The following is a 26902-nucleotide window of genomic DNA, read 5'->3' on the forward strand; positions in this document are numbered from 1 at the left end:
CGTGTCCGCGGCGAGGCTGCCGCATGGAGCCCGGCTGCACCCCAGGGACTCGCAGTCATGAGAGGGACACAGGGAGAACTGGGGGCCCTGCTTCCCAGAGAAAACGCATGAATCAGCCTGTGAGTCACCAGCTGCTTGCCTTCACAATACTAAATTTGTGACAACCAATCCACTTCTCATTGACAATTGGCATTCGCCCTCAACTGACCTTTCCCATGGTCGGCAAACTGCGGCTCGCGAGCCACATGCGGCTCTTTGGCCCCTTGAGTGTGGCTCTTCCACAAAATACCATGGCCCGGGCGAGTCTATTTTGAAGAAGTGGCGTTAGAAGAAGTTTAGTTTAAAAAATTTGGCTCTCAAAAGAAATTTCAATCGTTGTGCTGTTGATATTTGGCTCTGTTGACTAATGCGTTGGCCGACCACTGATCTAGTAACATAGATAGGCATTTACAACGTGTACAGTAAGAAGCTAACCCTGGCCCTGGCCGGTTTGGCTCTGTGGATAGAGCGTCAGCCTGTGGACTGAAGGGTCCCAGGTTCGATTCCACTCAAGGGCACATGCCCGGGTTGTGGGCTTGATCCCCAGTGGGGGGTCATGCAGGAGGCAGCCGACCAATGATTCTCTCTCATCGTTGATATTTCTATCTCTCTCTCCCTTCCTCTCTGAAATCAATAAAAATATATTTTTTTTAAAAAAGAAGCTAACCCTGTAAATAATTATGATTGTAAATTATGGTAATCTATACTAATAAAAGAGTAATATGCTAATTAGACCAGACATCCTTCCGAATGTCCTTCTGGACAAAGCTATGGTGGTGGGGGCCGAGGCAGAGGCTGTTAGGGGCGATCAGGCAGGCAGGGGTCCCAGATTGGAGAGGGTGCAAGCCGGGCTGAGGGACACCCCCCCAGTGCATGAATTTTGTGCACCAGGCCTCTAGTCATTATAATAATTATTAATTCCCTTCCCTCCTGGGCCTACATACTTGTTTTATTGCAAAGCTAAATTTGGCTAATCCTCCAGGCTAAAAGTCACCTGCATTCAAGTATCAGTAACAACCCCCTGGCCACAATCAAAGATTTCCTGAATATGTTTTTAAATATATTTTTATTTATTTCAGAGAGGAAAGGAGAGGAAGAGATAGAAACATCAATGTTGAGAGGGAATCATTGATTGGCTGCCCCCTGCATGTTGGGTGAAGCCCGCCCGCAACCCCAGAATCAAATCTAGGACTCTCTGGTCCACAGGCCAAACCAGCTAGAGCAAAGGTCTCCTGAATATCTGACACCTGGCCTCAGTGCACACCGCAGAGTAATTATACCAGCAACACTACAGCAGCAGCACTGGTTATCCCGAGCTGCATTCCAAGCACATTCTTGGATGGTATCCAAGAGAGAAGTGCAGTACAGCCCAGCCCTCACAGTAGGGTTCCTCTTCCAAACCACTGTCTTAGCTTGGAGTCACGCAAAGGGATGTAAGGGCTGCTGGCCGGGCCATGGCCCAGGAGGCTCCAGGAGAGGGGCACACTGCGACCACCAGTGGAGCAGCTGCCTTTGTGTGACCTCCATGGACCAGGAATTAGCCACCTGGATTTGGTGACTGAAATATTTAGTCCTGCCCGGCTGGTGTGGTCAGTAGTTGAGCATCGACCTATGAACCGGGAGGTCACAGTTTGATTCCCAGTCAAGGCACATGCCCAGGTTGCAGGCTCGAACCCCAATGTGCAGGAAGCAGCTGATCAACGATTCTCTCATCATTGATGTTTCTCTCTCTCTCTCCCTTTCCCTTCCTCTCTGAAATCAATAAAAATATATTTTAAAAAAAAACAAACTCTTCTGTAAATCTACTCAAGATTCTCAAATTGCATTTCCTAAAAATAACTCTCAATCATGAGGGCAAGTTAGTTCCACAAAAGTGAAGCTACTATGACCACTGCTGGTATTTCAGGAACATGCTTAAATTCAAAGAATGTACCTTTTCAAATGTAAGATGCAATTAGGCCAGTGACGGGCAACCTTTTGAGCTTGGTGTGTCAAACTTCGCAAAAAAACTGAGCATAATTCGGGTAGTGTGTCACTTTGAGGAAAAAACTAACTCCAAAACTCTAGTCACAAATGTTTCATCCTCAGGAGCAGCAAATGTTTCATCCTCGGCATGCGGCCGCGTGTCATCACAAATGTTTCATCCTCAGGAGCAGCAAATGTTTCATCCTCGGCATGCGGCCGCGTGTCATCAGTGCTGACACGCGTGTCATAGGTTCGCCATCACTGAATTAGGCTAAGGCTCTAGTCTGAATTTATCCAAGATACTTCCTTTAAGTCTCATTAAGTTTCAATGTTAACCAAGAAAGCAAAAGTCTAAAAATAGCTTTTTGTGTATGCCACGAACTGCCAGGAAACATTAACTCTTGGGAAACTTAATAAAATAAGCAGCTGTTGTTTCAGACCATGTCAGAGAGAAGATACTCTTAACTTGTACCTATTTATCAACCCAGGAAAGGGGCAGGCAGGTAAGAGAAAATGCTTAGCAGAGATGTGCGAAGGCCAATGTGCAAAAATGGGAGCCATTCTAGGTTCCCCTCCAAGTTTCCATCAGGGCTTTCCCTGTGCACCTTGCGGGGTTCACAGCTCACCCTACATCCGATGGAACAGGATTCCAGGGCAACATTACTGCTCTTCCAAAGAGACACACACCCTCTGTTTACAAACTAGAGTATAAACCTTTATTTCATAACATTGTCATAGTTCACTTTCTAGTAAGACATGTACTGAGGACACAGCTTAAAATTCTGGGAAAGCAGAAGCCGGGTGTCTTCCAGGCAGGAGCAAAGACGTGGTCACTCCAGGGCCAATGCGTTCCTGGGGCTTCCAGGCAGCAAGGACCAGATGCACCAGTGTTGTCCAATCCGTTTTACTTAGAGCCACCTCCTTTTTTGGGGCCATTAGTCCTCATTTCATGCCAAATTTTCACTAGAGGCTCCCTGTTCTTCCAAATGAGTTCATGACCATAAGTAATATACCACCTGGGAAAAAGAAAAACAAAGCAGGCCCACACTCAAACAGTATGACACACACATGGTAAGTACCATGATGGCATTTAAAAAATTAATGCTGCCGCAATTTACTATCTAGCTTATTAAAATAGCTAATTAATTTATCTGATATACATCCATAATTTACCTTTAACCCTTTGCACTCGCTTGCTTTTTTCTCGAGCTGCTACCGATGCTAACCGTGTCGAGTCACACTCGACATCCGAGTGCAAAAGGTTAATATCTGGAGTATGTAAAGGGGCGAAGTAGGGTGGGACCACATGAGACTGAACTGAAAAGTGTAAGTACTTCACACACACTACTCTGGATTCACCACAGCCCTGCAAGTTAAGCATCTCTTCTGTTACAGACACGAGGAAGCCAAGTCTGAGATAAGGTAATCTGCTCAAGGTGCTAACAGCTTCTAAATGGCCCATCAAGGACTCACCAACAGGTCAGACCAATTCTAATCCTGGTAAGAAAATTCAGAAGTAGAGTTTACTTACTAATGATGGCTAGTTTAAATGCTTTTCGTCATTTTCCACCCGGCTAAGCCAGTGTTCAGCAAACTGCGGCTCGCAAGCCACATGTGGCTCTTTGACCCCTCGAGTGTGGCTCTTCCACAAAATACCACATGCGGGCGCGCACGTACAGTGCAATTGAAACTTCATGGCCCATGCGCAGAAGTTGGTTTTCGGCTCTCAAAAGAAATTTCAATCGTTGTACTGCTGATATTTGGCTCTGTTGACTAATGAGTTTGCCGACCACTGGGCTAAGCAAAGGGTCGTTTGCTGATCCAAATTCTACCCATCTTTTAAAGTACAGTTCTAATCCCCATTCTCCTGTTAAAAACTGCCTAAAAGCAGCCTGAGCTAAGGAAGATGAAACACTGAGAAGTTTAGTGACTTAACTAGCTCAGTTTGCACAACTAGGAATCACCAGAACTGAGACCAGAACCCAAATCTGACTCTGAAACCTGTGCTCTAATCACTGCACACCTAGAGAGCAACTACTATCAGCTGAGGAGCACAGAGTGAGGGGCAAATGACAAGGGCCTGCTTTTGAGAAGCTGAGAGGTCCAGGTACTGCAAGACCAGGTGCTCAACCCAGGGCAGCACCAAGTGGTAAGTGCGACTCCGGGGCATCTGCCTCTCCGGCTGGGGGGAGGCTGGGAGGGTTCCTGGAGGTGGGACTGATTTGAAATGGCTGTTAATGGAATGTTTATTACGGAAACCGTTATTTTTGCCCTGGTTTCCCCAGATTTCTTGTCCCCCGAGGGAAAGACCAGATTTTGTTGAGTTTTGCATCTCTCAGACACCTGACTGAAAAAAATGCACTATTTGCTTTACATGTGTATCAGAATAGCAGTTTAAGGTTTTAACATTTTTAAATGTTCTGAGTATTTTTTTAAATTGTAAGTGCTTGGCTTTGTACCTAAATCTTAATATTCAACAAAAATAATTAAAATCTGATAAAAATACAGTCACCATTAAAATTTTGAAAAATTAAGAAAACCAGTAAACTCACAGAAAGAAATTTATAAAAACATGCAGCCCTGGACCAGTGTGGCCTGATGTGCAATCTGAAACTCTAGCTCTGCAAGGACTTTGTGACCTTGAATGAGTGCCCTTCTTTAAGCAGCTTCCTTTCTGTAAAAAGGAATACCTCACAGGATTTTAAGAGTATTATACACATCAGTCCTTAGCTTAGGCGTACCACACATACTCAATCTGTCAGCTATTATTATTGCAGCAGTACAAGGTGAAGACCATAAAATTTGGTGAGGGACATGAAGTCAAGGAAATGTGCAGGATACTAATGGAACCTTTACTATTAGCAAAGACTTTTAAATCTAAAGATGTTCTGGATATGACTGAGATCGAGTAAATAAAAGGTTGAAATTAGAAACAGCAAAGAAAACCGATTCCTCTGCCTTTCAGATCCTGGACTTAAAATGTATTTGATCCAATTATTTTCAGAATGGGTAAAGGTCACCTAATTATAGTTCAGGAGAATAAAACCTGCTGGGGATAAGATCCTTTAAGTACACCTGGAAGGATTCAGATAAATTTAGAGTTCATAAAACAGAACCCTTCTTCCTAAGTCTTCGTTTCTCATGCTGTAATATCAGGTCAGTTTCTACTATTTATAATGTGCTGATGTTAAAGCTAGAACTCACATATGCTATTCTTTAATCATCACTAAAAATTAAAAATGGCATAATGGCATTTAATTCTACCGCCTACTGGGCAAAACTGCTCCAATGAGAATAGATTCTTCTTTTCTTTTTCTTTTTTTAATTAAAAAAATTCAGTTTTCCCATTGTCATGAAACAAAGTAAAAACCAAGTATGGGCAAAAGGCCACATTTATACAAGAAAAGATAGGCCATCAGGGGATCCAGCACATCAGACAGACGATGACTCTGCTAAAGGGACTCTCATGGTCAGATGGGCTCCAGGAGTCCCGAGGAAGTTCTGTGACGAAGACGCCATCTGTAGGAAGCCCACTGTCTGAAGCACAAGTGGAAGATCTGGGACCACAATGCAATTACACTCAAGTGTGACGGCGGGAAGGGCTCGGAACTGGGCTGAAATCTCTGCTCGGCTACTTAAGAGCAGTCTGACTTTCTAATTTAAGGGCAAGAATTCAGTCAATATAAAAATACCACCACTGCCCTGACCGCTTTGGTTCAGTGGATAGAGCGTCAGCCTGTGGACTGAAGGGTCCCAGGTTCGATTCCGGTCAAGGGCATGTACCTTGGTTGCGGACACATCCCCAGTAGGGGGTGTGCAAGAGGCAGCTGATCGATGTTTCTCTCTCATCGATGTTTCTAACTCTCTATCCCTCTCCCTTCCTCTCTGCAAAAAATAAATAAATAAATAAAGACACCTCTTAAAAAAAATATACCACCACTGTCCCCACACCTCACTTCATGAAAATACTTACTGCTCCAAGTGATGGTCCATATCTTCCTGTAGTAACTGAGCCCATTCATATAAGATAGAGGTAATAGTAGTGTAACGTCAGGTGGCTAGCGCAGTGCTGCCATGTAACAGATGCCCAGTAGTGGTCACCAATGGCCTGTCACGCAGCATGCACACACACACTCACTGCAGGCAAAGCAACGGCTCTGCCCACTCTGTGTCTGCCTAGCACCTGTGAGATGGAGGTCAGGGTGGGGTTTGGGCAGGGGAGAGGAAGCCTGAGTGTGGGAAAGGAGGTGACAGCCCAGATTGGGGGCTGGGGAACAGTCTCCAAAAGAGGCTGGGAATCATGACAGATCAGGAGTTGGGGTGGCCTGAGGTTAAGGGTAGGGTAAAGGCACAGCCAGTCTCTCTACAAGTGACTGAGGCAGGGGCAGGGCTGATATTCTCATGTCCCACCTCACATGTGAAACCGGGCAAGGCCAAAGCAAACCATGTTGAGGATTCCTCACCCCCCCCCCAACCCCACCTGCCCCCGCCTTACTCTGTCTTCTTTAAGAGAAGAAAAGGACCTGAAAAAGCAGTGTAGCAACCAATTACACTCAAAACTTACATTCCAAAGAGAGCTCCCCCAAGATGTGCTGCATGATCAAAAAATTTCCATCCCAGGATCATTCCTGCTGTATCCATGGCAATAATGGCTTTTAGGGCCTGCAAGCCAGCAAAAAAAGAACATCACTGGTACAACTTTGCTTCCTTCAGCATTGACATTGCTAATTTAAGAACAAGAATTCAGTCAATATTAAAATACCACCACTGTCCCCACACCTCCCTTCATGAAAATACTCACGTTCCCTGCGGTGAACGTGAACATTGGAAGGAAGATAATGGCGAGCCTCCCGTCTGGAATCTTAGTGCAGACAGCTGCAAGGACCGTCATGATTGCACCCGACTGCAAATGAACAACTGGTGAAACTCTCAGCATGCAACTGCTTAGTGACCTCAACATCTAAAGTAGAAATACTTTTCCAGAAAGTTAACAAGCCACAGTTTCTAGGTGAGCACAAAGCGTAAAAGCTTTCAGTTACTGCCCTGGCTGGTGGCTCAGTAGGTTGTAGTATTGTCCCATATACCAAAAGGTTGTGGGTTCGTTCAAGCCTGTGGGAGGCAACTAACTGATGTTTCTCTCTCACACTGATGTTTCTGTTTTTCTCTCCCCCCTCCCCACCCCCCAAAAAATCAATAAAACAGCCCTGGCCAGTTTGGCTCAGTGGATGGAGCACTGGCCTGCAGACTGAAGGGTTCCAAGTTCAATTCCAGTCAAAGGCACATGCCTAGGTTGCAGGTTTGATTCCCAGTGGGGCGCAGCCAATCTGTGATTCTCTCATCATTGATGTTTCCATCTCTCTCTCTCCCTCTCTAAAATCAATAAAAATATATATTTTTTTAAATCAATAAAACATATCCTCGGGTGAGGATAAAAAAAAAGCTTTCAGCCGAAACCGGTTTGGCTCAGTGGATAGAGCGTCAAATTACAAGGGGAAGGTTAGGGAGAGGTGGGGGAGATAAGAGATCAATCAAAGGACTTGTATGCATGCATATAAGCATAACCAATGGATGCAAAACTCTGGGGGGTGGGGGCATATATGGGAGTGGGGTGTGGGGAGGGCAATGGTAAGATATGTACACATATAATACCTTAATAAAAAAAAAAAAAAATTTGGCTCTCACAAGAAATTTCAAAAAAAAAAAAAAAAAGCTTTCAGTTACTACTGTACAAAATATTGGGCAAAGGGGTTAAAAAATGGGTGAATAATCTGAATAGACATTTTCCCAAAGAAGACATACAAATGACCAACAGGTACATGAAAAGGTGCTCAACATCATGAATCATCAAAACCAAAATCAGGTATCACCTCACATCTGTTAGAATCTACACTAATAAAAGAGAAACATGCAAATTGACCATCACTCTGCTACGCCCACCAGCCAATCAGCGGAGAATATGCAAATTAGAAGGACAAAGATGGCATCCACCCAGCTGCTCCAGGTGTGGAGTGGCCGGACGGGGCAGGACACCTGCTATGGGGGGCGGACGGACGGGAGGGGGGGGCGAAGGGATCTAGAGGAGCGGCACTCCCACTGCAGCAAAAACGAAGACTCGTGACTACAGACTCACGAGTCTGCAGCAAAGATGAAGATAGCAGACTCCAGCAGGAGTCTGCAGCGAAGATGAAGAGAGCAGATTCCGGCCAGAGTCTGCAGTGAAGACGAAGGTGGCAGACTCTGGCTGGAGCCTGCAGCAAAGATGAAGACGGCAGACTCCGGCCTGAGTCTGCAGCTAAGACAAAGAAGGCAGACTCTGGCTGGAGTCTGCAGCAAAGGTGGCAGACTCCGGACAGAGCGAAGGACTGGGTCTTGGGTGCCGGAGGAAAACTGGTGCTGGAAGCCAAGGGAAGGAAGGCCTATTGCACGAATCTCTTCTTGCAACGGGCCTCTAGTGCCTATCATAAAAGGTCATGAAATAACAGGTGTTGGCAAGAATGTGGAGAAAAGGGAACCCTTGTGCACTGTTGATGGGAATGTAAATTGGTACAGCCAATTTATTTCACTTAGCATAATATTCTCTAGGTCCATCCATGTTGCTGTAAATGGCAAGATTTCATTGTTTCTAATGGTTAATACTCCATTGTGTATGTGTGTATATATGCTACATCTTTATTCATTCATCTCCTGATGGCCACCAAGTTGATTTCCTATCTTGTTGGCTACTCTTGATATGTACTCTATTCCAGTAAGCATATATAAATGATCAATAGTTAAAATGTATAGCCTCAAATTTACAAGGCTTTAGAAATGTATAAATCCTAAATTAGATATAGATTAGTTAACAGTTAATAGAAATAATTGTTTCAATGTTAATTTCCTGGCTTTGATAACTGTGTGGTCCTTCTGTAGTTAACAGTAGGGTGAAGGGCATATAGGAATTCTCTGTACTAATTGTGCCACTTTTTGTAATTCTAAAATTATTTCAAAATGAAGTTTAAAACTTTTGTAAAATTAAAATATTTTAAATTAGAAATACTTACTGCTCCAAGTGATGGTCCATATCTTCCTGTAGCAACTTTACACACATAACTGACAAAATTGGAAATAACACCTGAGAAATAAGTCACGTTTCAGTCATTTTAGTGAGGTATCACAATGGTTCCCATTTCTGATCTCCACCCACAGAGACGAACAGTGCCTGGGACCCAGCTGGGTCACTACAAGGTGCAGGCATGGACACTTATCTGGTCTCACTCCAGGTATTTTACAGGGAACAAAAAGCCAGACTGACAGCACAGTTTTCTGAGTAAGTCATTTACTTGACCTCTCAGTCACCTTTTTCTTCATCTATATCGTGAAGAAAAGAGACTAATTCCAAACTCACCAACTGTCTGGGAATCCTCTGGGCTGCATTCCAAACACTAAATCAGAACCCTGCAGTGGGACCGGGGAGTCCTTATTTACCCAGCTCAGCCACTGATTCTGCTGCAGATTTAGATTAGATGGTCCTTTACAGATCCCTTTGCCTCCAACATCATCTGAGCTGAGTGTGTCTCATTTATAAAAACAACTTCCTACAGAGCAAGTATTAATGGCATTTAAAAGACTCTTTGACCTCCAATACAACTAATGCTTGGGGAAAAACTACATCCTTATCTTACCCAGAGAAACCACTCAGCTTCTAGTTCTGAGGGACTAGATGAACATGAGTATTTAATAACATTGATTAAGTACTCATTCTGGGCCTTGTGGTAGATGCTTCTATTTATTCCTTTCTATATATCATTATCCTCAGAGAGGTATATAGTCTTTTCTGTAACATCACACAGCTGGTGGCAGAAAAAGTATCTAAACCTAGGTCTTCCATCTCTAAGCTCACTAAAGAATAACTACCAGATATCCTGCTTTAAATGAAGGGATTTAAAAAATGAATTTTTATACTTTATGGCTTTAATTAAGTACATTTTACAAAGAGAGATAAACAAAATTTAACGAATCAATTGCCAAGTTAGCAACATCTAGGAACCTGGAATCCTACACCACCACTTCCTGGCTGAAATAAGGAAATGATGCTACCGCCAGGACCACAACTAAAGTGGGTCCCTGCTAACATGTACGCTTGCAAGAATAAACTCATTCTTGACAATCTTACTGAATAGCTCTGGAAAAAGCATTCTGGAAGCTGAACACACTGTGGGAAATGAGTTTACGGTTACTGAATAAAGATTCAGATGACTGCGACAGCCGGGAAGTCTGGGAACTACTTATCTGTAAAATAAAGAAACCAAGCCCGGCCGGAGTGGCTCAGTGGTTGAGCATCGACCTATGAACCAGGAGGTCCCAGTCATAGCACAGACTTGGGTTGTGGGCTCGATCCCCAGTGTGGGGCATGCAGGAGACAACCAATCAATGACTTTCTCTCTCATCATTGATGTTTCTTTTTTTTTTTTTTAGAGAAAGGGAGGGACCCCATTTATTAACACTAGTGGACTCAGGGAATAATTTCCAAATCAGAGTCTCATCATTGATGTTTCTCTCTCTCTCTCTCCCTCTTCCCTTCCTCTCTGAAATCAATAAAATTATTTTTTTAATAAAATAAAATAAACCAAGACCTAGTGACATAAAAAGGACATGTTTAAGTTCAACACGAAACTTGAACTACTGTCTGAGTAATTTAAAACTAAACAGTAGCTAAATAATTCACATTAAGAGAAAATCTGCAAAGGTGAAGCAGCAGCCACACCAGTCTGTGGTCGTCTTCTGTGCGTACAATCTGTGAAACAAACGCATACTGAGCACTTCCTGTACGTAGAACACGGCTCTAATCATTTCCGTTGTCCCTTCTCCAGGTGGTGAGTGTTTGCACTCTGAAAAGCCCAAGAATAAGCTTGTTACCTGCAGATAAGTACACCGCCATGAACTGCTCCTGGCCCAGGATGTTCACGATGCTGGAGGAGAAGCTCCACAGCACGTACATATTTGCCGCCATGTGAAACAAGGAGAAATGGCTGAATGTGGACAGCAACATTGGAGAACAAAGGACCTCTAGGAGAGAAAGAAAAACAGACTGGTAATCGGGGAACATACCACCAGTAAAAATAGTCTATTTTAGATTTTTTCATTATTATTGTGAAACCAAACATGGGAAACAAAAACAGAGCCAGTTAAAAGATTAAATAAGCCCCAGCCGGTTTGGCTCAGTGGATGGAGCGTCAGCCCAAGGACTGAAGGGTCCCAGGTTTGATTCTGATCATCCCCAGCCCTGGTCTGGGTGTGTGTGGGAGGCAACCAATCGATGTGTTTCTCTCACATCAATGTCTGTCTCTCTCTCTCTCCCCCACACCCCCCACCCCATCTCTAAAAAAAATCAATGGAAAAATATTCTCAGGTGAGGATTAACAAAAAGGTTAAATAAATTGCCCTGGCTGGTGTAATTCAGTTGGTTGAGCATCGTCCCATTCACCAAAAGGTAATTGGTTTGATTCCCAGTCAGGGCACATGCCCGGGGTGCAGGCTCAATCCCTGGTAAGGGGTGTGAAGGAGGCAGCTAATCAATGTTCTGTTCTCATATTGATGTATCTCTTTCTCCCTCTCCCTTCTTCTCTTGAAAATTAATTAAAATAGAAGGAGAGATAGAAACATCAATGATAGATTGGCTGCCTCCTGCATGCCCCTACTGGGGATCGAGTCCCAACCCGGGCCTCAACCTGGAATTGAACTGTGACCTCCTGGTTCATACGTTGACGCTCAACCACTGAGCCACACGGGCCGAGCTAAATCTCTTTTCTACTTATTAAGCAACCAATAACAATTCTCAATTCAATGAAAGTAACTTGTCACTATGGTGAAAGTTGGTTAGAAGAAAGAATTAGTAAATAACAGTCTCTCAAAGAGTAGTAAACAATGATGATTCTCTCTCATCACTGATGTTTCTCTCTCTCACTCCCTTCTCCCTTCCTCTCTGAAATCAATAAAAATTTATTTAAAAAGAGTAAACATGTAGTGATCATGAATTTTAAGTTACTAAGTAATATTTAGATATCTATTATGTGCAAGGCACATTGTAGGTACCCAGGACATAGCAGAAAGAAAGTGGGGTCCCTGTTCTCAAAGAGCTATCAGGCTATCCTCTGATTTTGCTTATAACTGTTAATAAGAACTCATCCCTTTTATAACATTAACATAAAGCATATTTCTTTCATATTACCTCTACCTCAAAATAAAATCATACAAGTCAGACTTACTTGAGGCTGGATTGGATGTGAAATATCTGATCATTCCCCGCTGTAGAGAAGGTACTCTCCATAAACAGAATACAAAAACATTTGCAGCTATGATACCTACAAAATAAATATTTATAACTTAGGATAGTTAAAAATAAAAACAAAGAAAGTCTGATTAAAAGTCCACCTGAATAAGATTTTCTACCACAATTATATAAAAGTCTTACACACTTGGGGAGAAAAAGTGAGCTAAGGATTTTAAGTATCAAAACTGTCACGTGTTGGTAAAGTCAGAGAATTCCTGAAAAATCACAAATGCTCTAGGAGCTAACTTCTCTCACTCAGATCCATAGTTTACTTCTTCTAAACAGTCTACTCTTCTAAATCAATAATTAGATCTATAATTACTGTTTGGTAATGGCTAACCCAAAAACAGAAATAATGTAGACTAGGTCCTTTGGCCAAAAGGAGAAAAGCTATATAACATCACTTCTTTTTCTACAGGGAATGGTATGCTCCTTAAACTTAGGGATAGCTTATGAAACATCTATGTATTATCTATGTAGATGAAGATCCACATGTTTGAGAAAAATACATTGGCTAAGAGTTCAGGAATAATGTGGAAGATTTATGCAATTGCTTTTAAAAATGTTTACATTTGGGAGTTGGGTGATTTTCATATTCCTGCAAGAACTGATGTTACCAGAACTACCACTCAACTGAGTTGGTTTATTTAATGACAGAATTAACTATTTAGTCACAAAATTATTATTGCGGCTGGATTGGATATGAAAACTACAAACTTTGCCTGGCTGGGTTGCTCAGTGGTTGAGAATCAACCTATGAATCAGGAAGTCATTCATGGCACATGCCCAGGTGGCAGGCTTGATCCTTAGTGTGGGGCATGCAGGAGGCAGCCAATCGATGATTTCTCTTATCACTGATGTTTCTCTCTCTCCCTCTCCCTTCCTCTATAAAATCAATAAAAAAAATTTAAAAAAAACTACAAACTTTAAAACTACATTAATTTTATGTACCACAGCTCTTTGCACATAGTAGTCAGTCATCTAATTGAATTAAATAAATTGAAACATTTATTCATTCCTCAGCCTCTTTCGGCAACAGGCAACTAGCCCTTTCAACATCTACAATCATAATTAGGACTAATTCCAACATTCTGTAAGAGGACTTCTTTTAGAAGATATTCATTGTACAGACCCTGCTAGCTGCTACATCTTGGAGTTACCGCTGGCTTCCATATTTGCTCACTCTGTAAAGCTCTCAGCTACCCCCTGGCGTTCCTAGTCTCTCCAGTGTTTGCTCTCCTACTTGAGAATTAGGTATAGAAGGAAACTTCCACTTCCATAGATTCTAAAATATTTTCCATTTAATATCTGAAATCAGGATGTACCTTACAATTGGTGGAATGTCCTGGAAGCACTTGTCCTTTCTCCAAAGTAAATTAAATGGTGTTTACTGGTATTGCATCTAACTGACTTTATTCCATCCATTTTATCAGATTCTTATTAGTGAGGACTGTGACAGCTGTTTTATCATTTTTGGAAACTAACTGGAAGTCTTTCAAAGATGGTGAGGGGGACAGTATTTACGAAAGGATGAGAAAAAGGACTCACAGCAAGTTAAGTATGAGCACTGTGTACTAGTATGTGCATCTCCTAATGAGGCGCCTGGAACTCTGGGCAAGGCAGGTGAGCAGACCCTCCTCAGATGGGAGGAAAGACCTCAGGGGGCTATCCTAAACGAAGTGAGCAGTGATTACTGTGGTACCTGGGGTTCTTTAGTTTCTCTGGGATGAGGTAAATACCTTGCCTTCCCAGAGAATTCTCTTAGGTCTAGGTCACTGTACACAGTGATTGGGTAGCTCAGGGAAAAGAAGACCGAGAATAGTTTTGCCTAGGTTTCCACGATCAGAAAGATAATCAGTCATAGCTTTGCAGTTTGCTCCAATTGTGATTCAATGCAAAGAGAGCAAGACTGGGCCCCTGAACCTGCCTGCCTACTCTGCCAGTTCCACAAGCTGCTTCAGGTTCCTTCCAGAAACCAGTGACAGCATACATGTTTGGAAATCACAATCACCAAACACTGTAGGGAAGTAGAGAGCATCTCTGGCTATAGAGACTACAACTGGGGAAAAGACTTGAAAAAGGGAAAAATAACCACATATATCAAGATCAACAACTGTCAAAGAATTAACATTGCCAAGTTTTCAACCCAAATACTAGAAACCTTTCTGGTAAATTATGACAGAACTAGAGGCCCGGTGCACGACATTCGTGTGGGGGCGGGGTGGAGGTGCGGGGGTCGTCCCTCAGCTCGGCCTGTGCCCTTTTGCAGTCCTGGAGCCCTTGGGGGATGTCCGACTGATGGCTTAGGCCCGCTCCCCACCTAAGCTGCAGTTGGACATCCTTAGCACTGCTGCAGAGGCGAGCCACTGTGCTCGCCAGCCTGGCTTGTGGCTGATGGTGCTGCCCCTGTGGGAGCACACTAACCACTAGGATGCAGCTCCTGCGTTGAGCATCTGCCCCCTGGTGGTCAGTGCATGTCATAGTGACCAGTCATTCTGCAGTTCGGTCGATTTGCATATTACCCTTTATTATATAGGATATGGCCCTGGAACACACTGTAGTCCAAACCCCTCACACGTCATAGACCAGAGGTCTATGGTTAGACACCCCACCAGTAAACTACTGAACAAACATACCCAAATCATGTATATGAGCCACTATTATTCATTATACACACACTAACAAATTAAAAAGAAATGAGAAAAGTAGCAGGTATTTTCTTCCTTGCATATCCCACTTTTAAGGCCAATTATAGCTGAGAAAACTGTGGCTCTAAGAGGTATAAGCTTTCAGAGAGCCAAATTTAGTGGCCAAACCAGAATTTCTAATCCAGAGCTCTTTCTAGTAGAGACATGAGTAGCCAAGAGGATTTCTTCTGACCTTGGTCACTCTAAAACTTCGGACACCAGACAAAGGTCTCCTTACCAGGGAAACAGCATAGGCTGTTCCCAGCAGCAGGTGAACAGAAAAAGATGTGTGGTAATCCTTGGCCTATGAAGCAGCACAAAGGTATGGGTGAAGGAGTCCAGTAGAACTGACTCTGTGCTAATTACACTAACCTGGGCAAGAGGTCTAACCTCTCAGCCTGTTTCCTCTTTTGTAAAATGGGGGTAATAAAATCTACCATAAAGAATTGAATGATGTCCCGGGTCCGGGTGGGGCCGGCCCCCTGGGTCCGGGTGAGGCTATGCGCCCCTAGGTCCGGGTGAGGCTGGTACCTGGGTCCGGGTGGGGCCGTGCTACCCTGGACCCGGGTGAGGCCACGCGACCCTGGGTCTGGGAGAGGCCATGCGCCCCTGGGTCCGGGTGAGGCCACGTGCCCCTGGGTCCAGGTGAAGCTGTATCCCAGGTCCGGGTGAGGCCGTATGCCCCTGGATCCGGGAGAGGCTGTGTCCCGGGTCCGGGTGAGGCCTCGCACACTTGGGTCCGGGAGAGGCCACGCGCCCCTGGGCCTGGGTGAGGCCACACGCCCCTGGGTCCAGGTGAGGCCACACGCCCCTGGGTCCGGGGGAAGCTGAATCCCGGGTCCGGGTGAGGCCGTGGGCACCTGGATCCGGGTGAGGCCACGCGCCCCTGGGTCCGGGGGAAGCTAGATCCCGGGTCCGGGCGAGGCCGTGTGCCCCTGGATCCGGGTGAGGCTGGGTCCCGGGCCCGGGAGAGGCCACGTGCCCCTGGGTCCGGGTGAAGCTGAATCCTGGGTCTGGGCGAGGCCGTGTGCCCCTGGATCCGGGTGAGGCTGGGTCCCGGGTCCGGGCGAGGCCACGCGACCCTGGGTCTGGGAGAGGCCACGCGCCCCTGGGTCCGGGTGAGGCCAAGCGCCCCTGGGTCCGGGTGAAGCTGAATCCTGGGTCCGGGCGAGGCCGTGTGCCCCTGGATCCGGGTGAGGCTGGGTCCCGGGTCCGGGTGAGGCCACACGCCCCTGGGTCCGGGAGAGGCCACGCGCCCCTGGGTCCGGGTGAGGCCAAGCGCCCCTGGGTCCGGGTGAAGCTGAATCCTGGGTCTGGGCGAGGCCACGCGCCCCTGGGTCAGGGTGAAGCTGGATCCCGGGTCCGGGTGAGGCCACGTGCCCCTGGGTCTGGGAGAGGCCACGCGCCCCTGAGTCCGGGTGAGGCCACGCGCCCCTGGGTCTGGGTGATGCTAGATCCCTGGTCCGGGTGAGGCCGTGTGCCCCTGGATCCGGGTGAGGCTGGGTCCTGGGTCCGGGTGAAGCCACGCGCCCCTGGGTCCGGGTGAGGCAACATGCCCCTGGGTCCGGGTGAAGCCGTGCCCCTGGGTCCGGCCAAGACCAAACCAGAGGGAGTCGGACCTGCATTACCACCATTTGTCCACCATCCAGAGCTGAGGGGTCAGTGCCGACATGTACTCATAAGGAACTGGTGGACATTGATATTGGGTCTCAAAAGAACTGTTGGTCCAGAAAGAAACTCACTACAGACTGATTCATTTGCCTGTCAGCATAACTATTATTGCTCGTCTCACATTCAGTTCTTATAAGTATATCTCTAGTGACACATGATTTCGCTCATCTAGGGGAAATGATGAACAACATGGACTGATGAACAACAACAGAACCAGAAACAAGGAGGCATCGATCGGACTATCGGGCCTCAGAGGGAGGTAGGGGAGGGTGGGGGGAGGGGGGAGAGATCAACCAAAGGTCTTGTGTGCATGCATATGAGCCTAACCAATGGTTAAGTTCAACAGGGGGTTGGGGCATCCGTGGGGAGGGGTGTGGGATGGGAATGGGGGGATGAGGACAAATATGTGACACCTTAATCAATAAAGAAATTTTAAAAAAATTAAAATTAAAAAAAAAAGAATTGAATGATGACTAAATGAAAAAGTATGATTTTTTTGTTACTTTATTGATTAAGGTATCACATATTTGTCATCAACCCTCCCACCCCCCACACCCCCGAAAAAGTATGATTAAATATAGCAGTCACACAGTGACAGCCCAATAAATCAGCGGTCGCCAACCTTTTGGACCTCACAGACTACCAGTGGTCCATGGACCACCGGCTGGCGACTGCTGCAATAAATGAAAATATGGTAGAAAGGAAATGGCCTTTACAGGTCTGAATCCTAGGTATGTCACTTAATAGCTTTGTGGCCTGTAGCATTTCACCCACTTCACTTCAGTTTCCTCATTTATAAAATGAGGCTAATACTCCTTCCTACACCTCATGAAGGTTGTAGTGAAGCTTAAATAAGATAGTACATGCACCTAGTATGCAAATGCTCAAAGAAGTACAATTTCTTCCAGAAGAAGAAGAAAGAACATAGGAATATAGTTAAAAGAATAAAATGTCGCCGAAACCGGTTTGGCTCAGTGGATAGAGCGTCGGCCTGCGGACTAAAGGGTCCCAGGTTCGATTCTGGTCAAGGGCATGTACATTGGTTGTGGGCACGTCCCCGGTGGGGGGTGTGCAGGAGGCAGCTGATCGATGTTTCTCTCTCATCGATGTTTCTGGCTCTCTGTCCCTCTCCCTTCCTCTCTGTAAAAAATCAATAGAATATATTAAAAAAAAAAAAAGAATAAAATGTCAATAAATAAGTACCTATCAATAATCACTTTAAATGTAAATGGCTTAAAAGCTCCAATCAAAAGACAAGAATTGCTCAAGGTTTCTGCTTATATCTCCACTTAGAAGGAGTGTTACCTACCTCCACTTGACTCAGTAACTTCATGGATAAGCTCAGTGCTATTGATTTGGGAAGGTTTCTGCTGCCTCAGTGCCTACCTTTACCAAAAGTGATGGGCTGGCCCTACTGGTTTGGCTCAGTGGATAGAGCATTGGCCTGCGGACTGAAGGGTCCCAGGTTCAATTCTGGTCAAGGGCACACAACGAGTTGTGGGCTCAATTCCCAGTAGGGGGTGTGCAGGAGGCAGCCAATCAATGATTCTCTCTCATCACTGATGTTTCTATCTCTCTCTCCCTCTCCCTTCCTCTCGGAAATCTATAAAAATATATTTTTTAAAAAGTGAAGCACTGGATTACATCAGCGAGAATAATGAAGGACCTGCAAAGAAATCTCTCCTTCATAAAAATTGGCAAAAATTGTCAGAATCTACTTTTTCAGAACTCTGCAAACTAGCCAAAGACTTGCAACAGCCCAGTATTTAAGAAAAATGGCAGAATTCTGCTAAGAATAATGAGCTTGAAGCATTGTAACTTGCCTAGTCCCATCCCCCACTTTCTAGCTATAAGTTATCCTTGAAAACAATCCACTTTCCTAGTGCAGCCTGGCAACCAACAGACATAACAGAGTGGACCTAGAACTCTTTCAAAGCCTCATTCGTAAACAATTGTTATCATCTGACTATCTGATAATAGTTCTCTGGCAGACCCCACTCACTTGCAAGGCAACTGTCAATATTTGACCTGCCTGGGAGCTCAAGTACAAAACCCCTTTTCCAAGAGGCGTTTGTCAAATACAATTACAGGCAAATGTTTTAAGTTTGAGGCTGCCTCGGTGAGAAGAATATTTGGGGCAAACAAGAGACTAAACAAAGCCACAATCTCTTCCTATCCTGTGTAACACTCAAGAGAACATCTACAAATCCAAGGAAAAAGAGCGGCACAAGTGAATCTGTCACCCCATAAATCTATCCTCAATTAAAACCAGGGGCTGAGCTCACCTCACTTAGGATCAGAATAAGGAAAGCAATCAGAAGAGCTAAGCAAGGTTAAGAACTGGTACCTCTGAAAAGAGACAAGACGTAACTAAAGCACTAGTTTGTAAACCATGAGAACCTTAGTATGTAGTTAATTTATTATTAAGCTTCACTAACAAATGTTGTAAAATTAGAATCACTACTACCAGAATAATTACTTCACACAAGAGAAAGCTGAAGTCACACTGAACCTTTTATCAGCCTTTAAAAGTCACTTAGATAATCTGACAAAAAGGATTCAAGATCGTTAGAAAGATTCGAAGCACTTTACACTCAACATTTGTCTCTCTACTGCTATGTTCTTCATGCCAAAGAACTGATTTGACTAAAGAAAAAGCAGGCTAGGCAAAAGAATTCGGATTTTTAATTATATACCGACTTCTTTGAATAAATTATTTATTGACATGAGAAAGTTTTTAAATTCTGATCCCAGGTTTCCTCAAAATTAAATGGCATAAAATCTTCATCATCTTCAAAGAATACAAGGTATCAACTAATTTTAAGATACTCTGAAAATATCAAAGAAATAAAAACTTTGCTATCCTAAGGGAGTTAATTTTGGATACTTTCAGAAAACAAGCACACCCACCCACACACACACACAAAAAACCTCAAAACCCATTAATTCCATTGGAAACAGATGTGCTATTACAGTTATCTTGAAGTCATTTTTATTAAGACTTCACTGACTACTTTATGACGATATATCTTTAAAAGTCTCAACCCTTTGATTCAAGATCCCACTCAACATTCATTCACTCAACAGATTTTAACTGAGTGTCTTTGTGCAAGTTATGTGCTAGGTGCTATAACCAAATGAAAAACTCATTGATGTCCTCGAGGATGTTACATGTAAATTATGTAAGGCAGGTTCTGGTATAAGTTATTAAAAGGTGCAATGAGTTCAGAAAATATATGCACTTCCTGTAGGAAGCAATGTCTGAACCATAAGCTTGAAGACTAGATCAGGTACCAATGAGGACACAGAAAAACTGAAAGTTAAACACCTTTTCTCCACTTAGGTACAGAATATTTAAGAGTATCATTTGGTCTAATCATATTTGAGAAAAAGCAATATTTTGCTATTTCCCTAGGAAGTTATTTTTTTCCTATGTGCACAATTGTTCAAGTACTTTCAAATCTGGCCCCAGCCAAGTAGCTCAGTTGGTTAGAGCATTGACCCAATGCACCAAGTTTGCAGGTTCGATCCCCAGTCAGGGCACATCAAGAATCAACCAATGAATGCATAAGTTAAGTGGAACAACAAATGGATGTTTTTCTCTCTTCCTACCCTCCTCTCTAAAAATTAATAAATGAAAAATTTTTTAAAAAAGGACTTTCAAATCCATTTCCCCAAATTTCTCAAATAACTAAGTTCCTATAACAAGTCTCAAATAACAAGCGTTATCCTGAAGAGTCAGAATTGTCTTTCTATAAAAATTTACAAATAAAAATTATCATGATGATATGCATGGCATGCTTACATTTAAAGAGGATTTTGTAAATAGCATGGCACAGTAAAGAGAAAATCGCTTTAGAATCAGACAGACCCAGGTTTTGAACCTCGGTTCTACTACTTACTAGCAGTGTCGAAAAGTTCCTTCTCTGAAAGCCAGTTTCCTTATCTGTAAAAAGGGAAATAACTAACCTGTAAGCAACCTTGTGAGGTAGGGAGAGAAAGTGTATAAAGCATTTTGCATAAAGAAAGTACTTAATCAATGTCCCCTTTTGTTTCTTTAATAGCGGAAGTAATAATTATTCATAGCCTATTTCACAAGCTAGGATTCTACAACAAAGATAGATCAAAATTAAAAATAATTGACCCAGAGCATCATGTATACCTTTTTGCCACACTATTCTTTACACTGCGATATTAGCCTAAAGGTACAGAGACTATGTCTTCTAAACCACTGGTGAGCATGGTACAAAAGCCATTGACTGTGACATACTGTACCTTTTGGTTTGATTTCTCTTTCCTTGAATGGCTAAAACGTGTAAGCTAACACAAACCTGTCACAGTCCGCTGGCCATCACTTAGGTTATTCCACCACTTGTTAATCTAAAACAGAAGGAAAAATGCATATCAACCATATGGTAAATGCTTTCAGGGTAGGCAAATGAAAAGCTAGAAAGAAAGTGCTTTGTGCATATGAAAATCACTGGTGAACAACAAACATAATACATGTGATAGAGTGGAAAGCACAAGTGCTTTATAAGAGACGGTCTATATCCTCTACCCAGAGCCACTGATTAGCTCTGTGGTCTATTAGTAGATTACTTCTAAACTTCAGTTTCCTAATTATAAAATAGAGATAGTAACAGATATGTAATAGCATTCTTGTGAGAAATAGCAACAAAGTAAAGTACTTACCACACTATCAGATATAGATAAGTATCAGTAAGTGATTATTCACCAAGGTCCAATATAGTTTTAAAATTCTGAGAATATTTTCTACTAAAATTACCCTTTTTTAGGTATAATAATCGTACTGAGGTTTAGAAACAGAGAATCCTAATCTTTCAGGGACACCCACTGAAATTTTTATGGATGAAATATGCCTAGGATTTGCTTTATAGTAATCAGTGCTGGGGAGGGAAGGGAAAGAAAGGGGACTAGATGAAAACAAAGCTGCTTGGCCAGTGTGGCTCAGTGGCTGAGCATCAACCCATGAACTAGGGGGTCAGGGTTCAATTCCTGGTCAGGTTACGTGCCAGGGTTTCAGGCTCGATTCCCAGTAGGGGGCGTGCAGGATGATGATTTTTCTCATCATTGATGTTTCTATCTCTCTCCCCCTCTCCCTTCCTCTCTGAAATCAGTAAAAATATATTTTAAAAAAACCAACAAAAATCTATTATGCAGACGTGTTGGAAACCTGTAACTTTCTAAGGGACCTGGGATTATGGAATAAGTTAGTTTTACTATTTCTCAAACATATTGTTCTGGATAAATATCACTGCTACTGCCCGACTGACATGGTTCAGTGGTTGAGTATCGATTTATGAACCAGGAGGTCACGGTTCGATACCTGGACAGGGCATATGCCCAGGTTTTGGGCTTTATTCCCAGTGTGGGGCATGGAAGAGGCAGCCGATCAATGATTCTCTCTCATCATTGATGTTTCTTTCTCCCTTCCTCTCTGAAATCAATAAAAATATATATTTTAAAAAATCACTGCTGTATTGCAGTTTTCACCTATATATATATTCTATCCATTGTTCTGCTGACATAAAGCCTCTCTGAAACAAGTCGGACTCATGCTTCTTGTATGTGTCTATAGGCAAGCAAAGTGAAATGAATCCTTCTCCCTACTTTGAGAAACCTTTCTTAGGAAAAGGGAACCCAAGGCTGCCCTCTCAGACTCTTGCTGGCCAGGATTAAGTTCCTAGGAAGGAGAAAATTGAAGGGGACATTGACCCTCTCTCCAAATTGGAGGGGCAATGTGTCTTAAAATAATGAAGGTGCTTAAAAACCACATGGACCTGGATCCGCATAATAGCTTCTGGCCTCAGTGCTCAATAATATTGTCAAGTGAAATAAAATATATGTTTTTTCTAAAAGGCAATATTTTTAAAAAATCAATTAAGAGAAAAGAGGGCCATCAACTTGCATATGAAGTAATGAAAGCTCTAAAAGCTATGTATTTGTACCTTCTTGCATCCATCTCAACAATGGATATTTACCAGAGGCATATAAACATCATGTCACTGAGAAGTTTTCTAAATCTACATAGTATCTCTACCCCCAAGGCATAAATATTTTGAAAAATACTCTGTAACTCTAATATGGAATATAGAATCAAAATAGTGTAGGAAGGTGATGCAAGTAAAACTGGCCCTTAAACTTTAGTAGGCCTGGGAGAGGCCCCAAAAACATTAACAACTAGCCCTAGTGATTCCTTTTTTTTTTTAGACTAAGGATTTTTAAAAAATATATTTTTTTATTGATTTCAGAGAGGAAGGAAGAGGGAGAGAAAGAGATAGAAACATCAATGATGAGAGAGAATCATGGATTGGCTGCTTCCTGCATACCTCCTATGGGGATCAAACCCACAACCTGGGCATGTGCCCTTGACCAGAATCAAACCTGGGACCCTTCAGTCGCAGGTTGACGCTCTATCCACTGAGCCAAGCCAGCTAGGGCTCCCTAGTGGTTCTTGATACACATGGGTAGAGGGACAAACCGCCAGGAACACTGTCAAGTACAACACTGCCAGATATACAAACTATTAATAAATACTTGACTCCAAAGAATATTAAGTGTACTGATTTCACATCTACTGATTCAATGTTGTCATTAACTTCATAAATAACCAGACTTCAAGAATTGTGACCAACAGAATAAAGAAAGCCATGTTTATGTTTACCTCCTTTCTGAAGTCTCCTTCCTTTTGTGGTCTTATGCTATCCAACCAATCAGCTTTTATACCATCAAAATAACTCTGGACCCTAGATTTCAGTGATTCATATTGCCAAATAGCAGCTGATCCAAATGCAAAGCCTGTAAACTATAAAAAATATATTACAAAATAAACTTAATAGAGAAATAAATCTATACACAGTTCTAAGAACAATACTTCATTTTCATGGCTTTATACAAACCAACAGAAGGAACATCTGACACAGTGAAACCTATTAGGTGAAAATAACACTTGTTTCCCATTTTTTAACTTCACGGCACCCTATTAACAGCTAGCAATTTTTTAAGAAAATTAAAAACATTAACTTAATATCACTTGAAATGTTATATCAAATAAGAGGCCCATAAGGTTCTTTTCTGGGATTACATAAGTGAACCAGATTCTAACAGCAATTATTAAATTCATGCTCTCTTGTAATTATGTATGACCCGAAGATACCCAGATCCTTTTGACCCCTCCCCTCCACTTGTCTTGAAGGGAACCCAAATAGGACAAATGGTACTTTAACACTGAACCTGCAGCAAAGTACGTAACTCCTAGTAATATGAGCTCTTACCCCAACAGTAAAAAAAAAAGGCTTTACAAGAGTCCTTATAGGATAGGGAGAAGGGTAAAAGACTGTTTCTTCTACAGGAGGAATCAAAGCACTTCTCTTGTACGCTTCACCACTTGTTCCTGTGTCTGATTTTCGAGGTTCAATCTTCCTGGGTGCTTTTCGGAATCCACATTTTTGCTGAATAAAAAAATTAAACCTATAGAGGAAAATAACAGATTAGAAACAGAACTGCATCTTCCAAACATCAAAACCTCTATGAACCTCCCCACTTGGCCTGCATCATCACCACCTCAATTTATTCACACTCAATAGCCCAAAAGAAACCAAAACGCCTACTCGCAGGTGGGATGTAAAGTCAAATCATTGAACTCTGGAGGGAACTTGTTTGGGCTGTTACTGTGTATCAATCAACAAAATAATTTTTATCCATCCTCCACACAGAGTTTGCAGTCCTGTAAAAAGCGGAAGAACTCTAGGGGAATAGGGAAATGGAGAAAAAGATGAAGAGGATTAAGATGTACAAACCGCCAGTTATAAAATTAGTCACAAGCCCTAAGCTGGTTTGGCTCAGTGGATAGAGCGTTGGCCTGTGAACTGAAAGGTCCCAGGTTCGATTCCAGTCAAGGGCACATGCCCGGGTTGTGGGCTCGATCCCCATTGGGGGACTTGCAGGAGGCAGCTAATCCATGATTCTCTCTCATCATGGATGTTTCTATCTCTCCCTCTTCCTTCCTCTCTGAAATCAATAAAAATATATATTTTTTAAAAATAAATAAAATAAAATTAGTCACAGAAATGTAATGTACAACATAGGGAATATAGTCAATAACTACGTATGGTGACAGATGGTTGACTTATTGTGGTGATTACTTTGAAAGGTATATAAATGTCTAATCAATATGTTGTATACCTGAAAATAATACATATTGCATGTCAACTGTAATTTAAAATAAATGTTTAAAAAAGAGAAAGTAAAAATATAGGGAAATGGAGCAAAAATAAATTTTTAAAAAGCTGGAGCCCTGGCTGCTGTGGCTGAGTTGGTTGGGCATCATCCCATGAACCGAAAGGTGGGCTCCATCCCCAGTAGAGGGGCATGCAGGAAGCAGCCAATCAATGTTCTGCTCTCACATGGCTGTTTCTCTCTCTCTAAACATCAATAAAAATATATTTTCATAAAATATATTTTTATTGATTTCAGAGAGGAAAGGAGAGGGAGAGAGAGAGAGAGAGAGAAACATCAATGATGAGAGCAATTCCTTGATCAGCTGCCTCCTACACGCCCCATACTGGGGTTCAAACCCACAACCTGGGCATGAACCCTTGACCGGAATCGAACCTGGGACCCTTCAGTCCGCAGGCCAACGCTCTATCCACGGAGCCAAAACAGCTAGGGCAAAATAAAACAATTTTTTTTTTTTTTTAAAGCTGGAGGACTCCAAGTTGCCAACTTGAATTAGCACAGAATGGCTTTATTTTGTTTGAAATTTGGTCAATTTCCAGAACATTTATTTATTTGTTTTTATTTAAATCTTTATTGTTGAAAGTATTACATATGTCCCCCTTTTTTCCCCATTGACCCCTTTTAGCCTGCCCTTTCCCTGCCCGCCCCCCCCAGGTTCCAGAACATTTAAATATAAGTATTGCCCTTGAAGTCACTCCAAATTCAAATTAACGATTTCCTTTTATGAATATTGACCTTTATAAATTGATGGATTTTCCCCGTCTCCCTCCCTTCTATTTATTTCACTACCAGTTTTGGGGACACCCATCAAATGTTTTATAAAGGGTTTTTTAAAAATATATTTTTATTGATTTCAGAGAAGAAGGGAGAGGGAGAGATAGAAACATCAACGATGAGAGAAAACCACTGATCGGCTGCCTCCTGCATGTGCCCTTGACCAGAATCGAACCCAGAACCCTTCAGTCCACAGGCCAATGCTCTATCCCCTGAGCCAAACCAGCCAGGGCTACAGAGGGTTTTGTTGTTTGAGTCCCTTTAGCTTGACCTCCCAAAACATCTGACACTTCTAGCCAATAATGGGTAGAGCATCAGCCTGGGCCCTGGTCCGGACTCGTGCAGGAGGCAACCAATTGGTGTGTTTCTCTCATATCGATATTTCTCTCTGTCTTTCCCTCTGTCTTCCACTCTCTCTAAAAATCAATGGAAAAATATCCTCGGTTGAGGGTTAAAAAAACACACACCAAAACAAACCTGACACTACCGATGACACTTGCCAGCCCTTGCTCCTGTAAGACTGTACTCCCTGCTCTTCAATTTCCCTTTCCTGATGGCTTCCTCTTTTCTCCTACCCCTTAACGACATATGCTTAAAGGCCCCAACTGTTCCTTTATACACTCTCCATTCAAACTCAACCCATATAAATTTGTGAAGCGTTTTTGTTTCTTTTGTAAAACTCTTAACTTCTTCCAGGTAGACAATGTTATACAAGGTGGCCCCATCAAGTTCAGCTGCACAATACATATATTAAGAGTATATATATATGTGAATTACAGTTTTTACACGGACAACTTATTTTTCTCTTGTAATCTGTCTTTTGTCAGTCTAATTTAAAGGACCCCAGCCAATGAACCTAGGATTGGTAGAGGCAAAACACCCCTTTCTCCCCTATACTACACATTAGAATTGCCTGGTGAGCTTTTAAAAATACAAGCATACCTCATTTTATTGTGTTTCACTTTACTGCACTTCAGATATTGTGTTTATCAATTTAAGGCAAGACCCTCCACCAGTGAAATGATTACAACTAGCTTTTTTACAACTCCCTTTTTTACGAGCCGCTTTATTTCAGTGGTCTGGAACCGAAATTGTAACATCTCTGAGTCATACCATCCTTTAAAATACCAGAGCTCCACTTTGTACCAATTAAATAGTCTCTCCAGGGATGGGACTGGGGCATCAATATTTTTTAGGA

The 26902-nt window shown here is 42.8% G+C and overlaps 1 protein-coding gene across 2 annotated transcripts in view; it reads right to left on the bottom strand.

Annotated features, from left to right (window-relative positions):
* Nucleotides 1-2706: 2706 nt before the first annotated feature.
* PARL (presenilin associated rhomboid like) overlaps nt 2707-26902 on the bottom strand; it is a 29938-nt gene continuing 5742 nt past the window's right edge. Inside the window, exons 2-10 of one of the 2 annotated variants that reach the window (XM_079766719.1) lie at nt 23967-24162; nt 23357-23497; nt 21003-21051; nt 12249-12344; nt 10900-11049; nt 9045-9115; nt 6806-6907; nt 6569-6666; nt 2707-3020 (exon numbers count right to left, since the gene is read on the bottom strand). In XM_079766719.1, coding sequence (XP_079622845.1) covers nt 2909-3020; nt 6569-6666; nt 6806-6907; nt 9045-9115; nt 10900-11049; nt 12249-12344; nt 21003-21051; nt 23357-23497; nt 23967-24162 — 1015 coding nt within the window. In that variant the 3' untranslated portion in view covers nt 2707-2908. Of the gene's footprint in view, nt 3021-6568; nt 6667-6805; nt 6908-9044; nt 9116-10899; nt 11050-12248; nt 12345-20946; nt 21052-23356; nt 23498-23966; nt 24163-26902 lie in introns of those variants that run through there. The other variant, XM_079766720.1, reaches the window with a different exon arrangement.

Source organism: Cnephaeus nilssonii (genome assembly GCF_951640355.1).
Source record: "Cnephaeus nilssonii genome assembly, chromosome: 3".
Lineage (NCBI taxonomy): Eukaryota > Metazoa > Chordata > Mammalia > Chiroptera > Vespertilionidae > Cnephaeus > Cnephaeus nilssonii.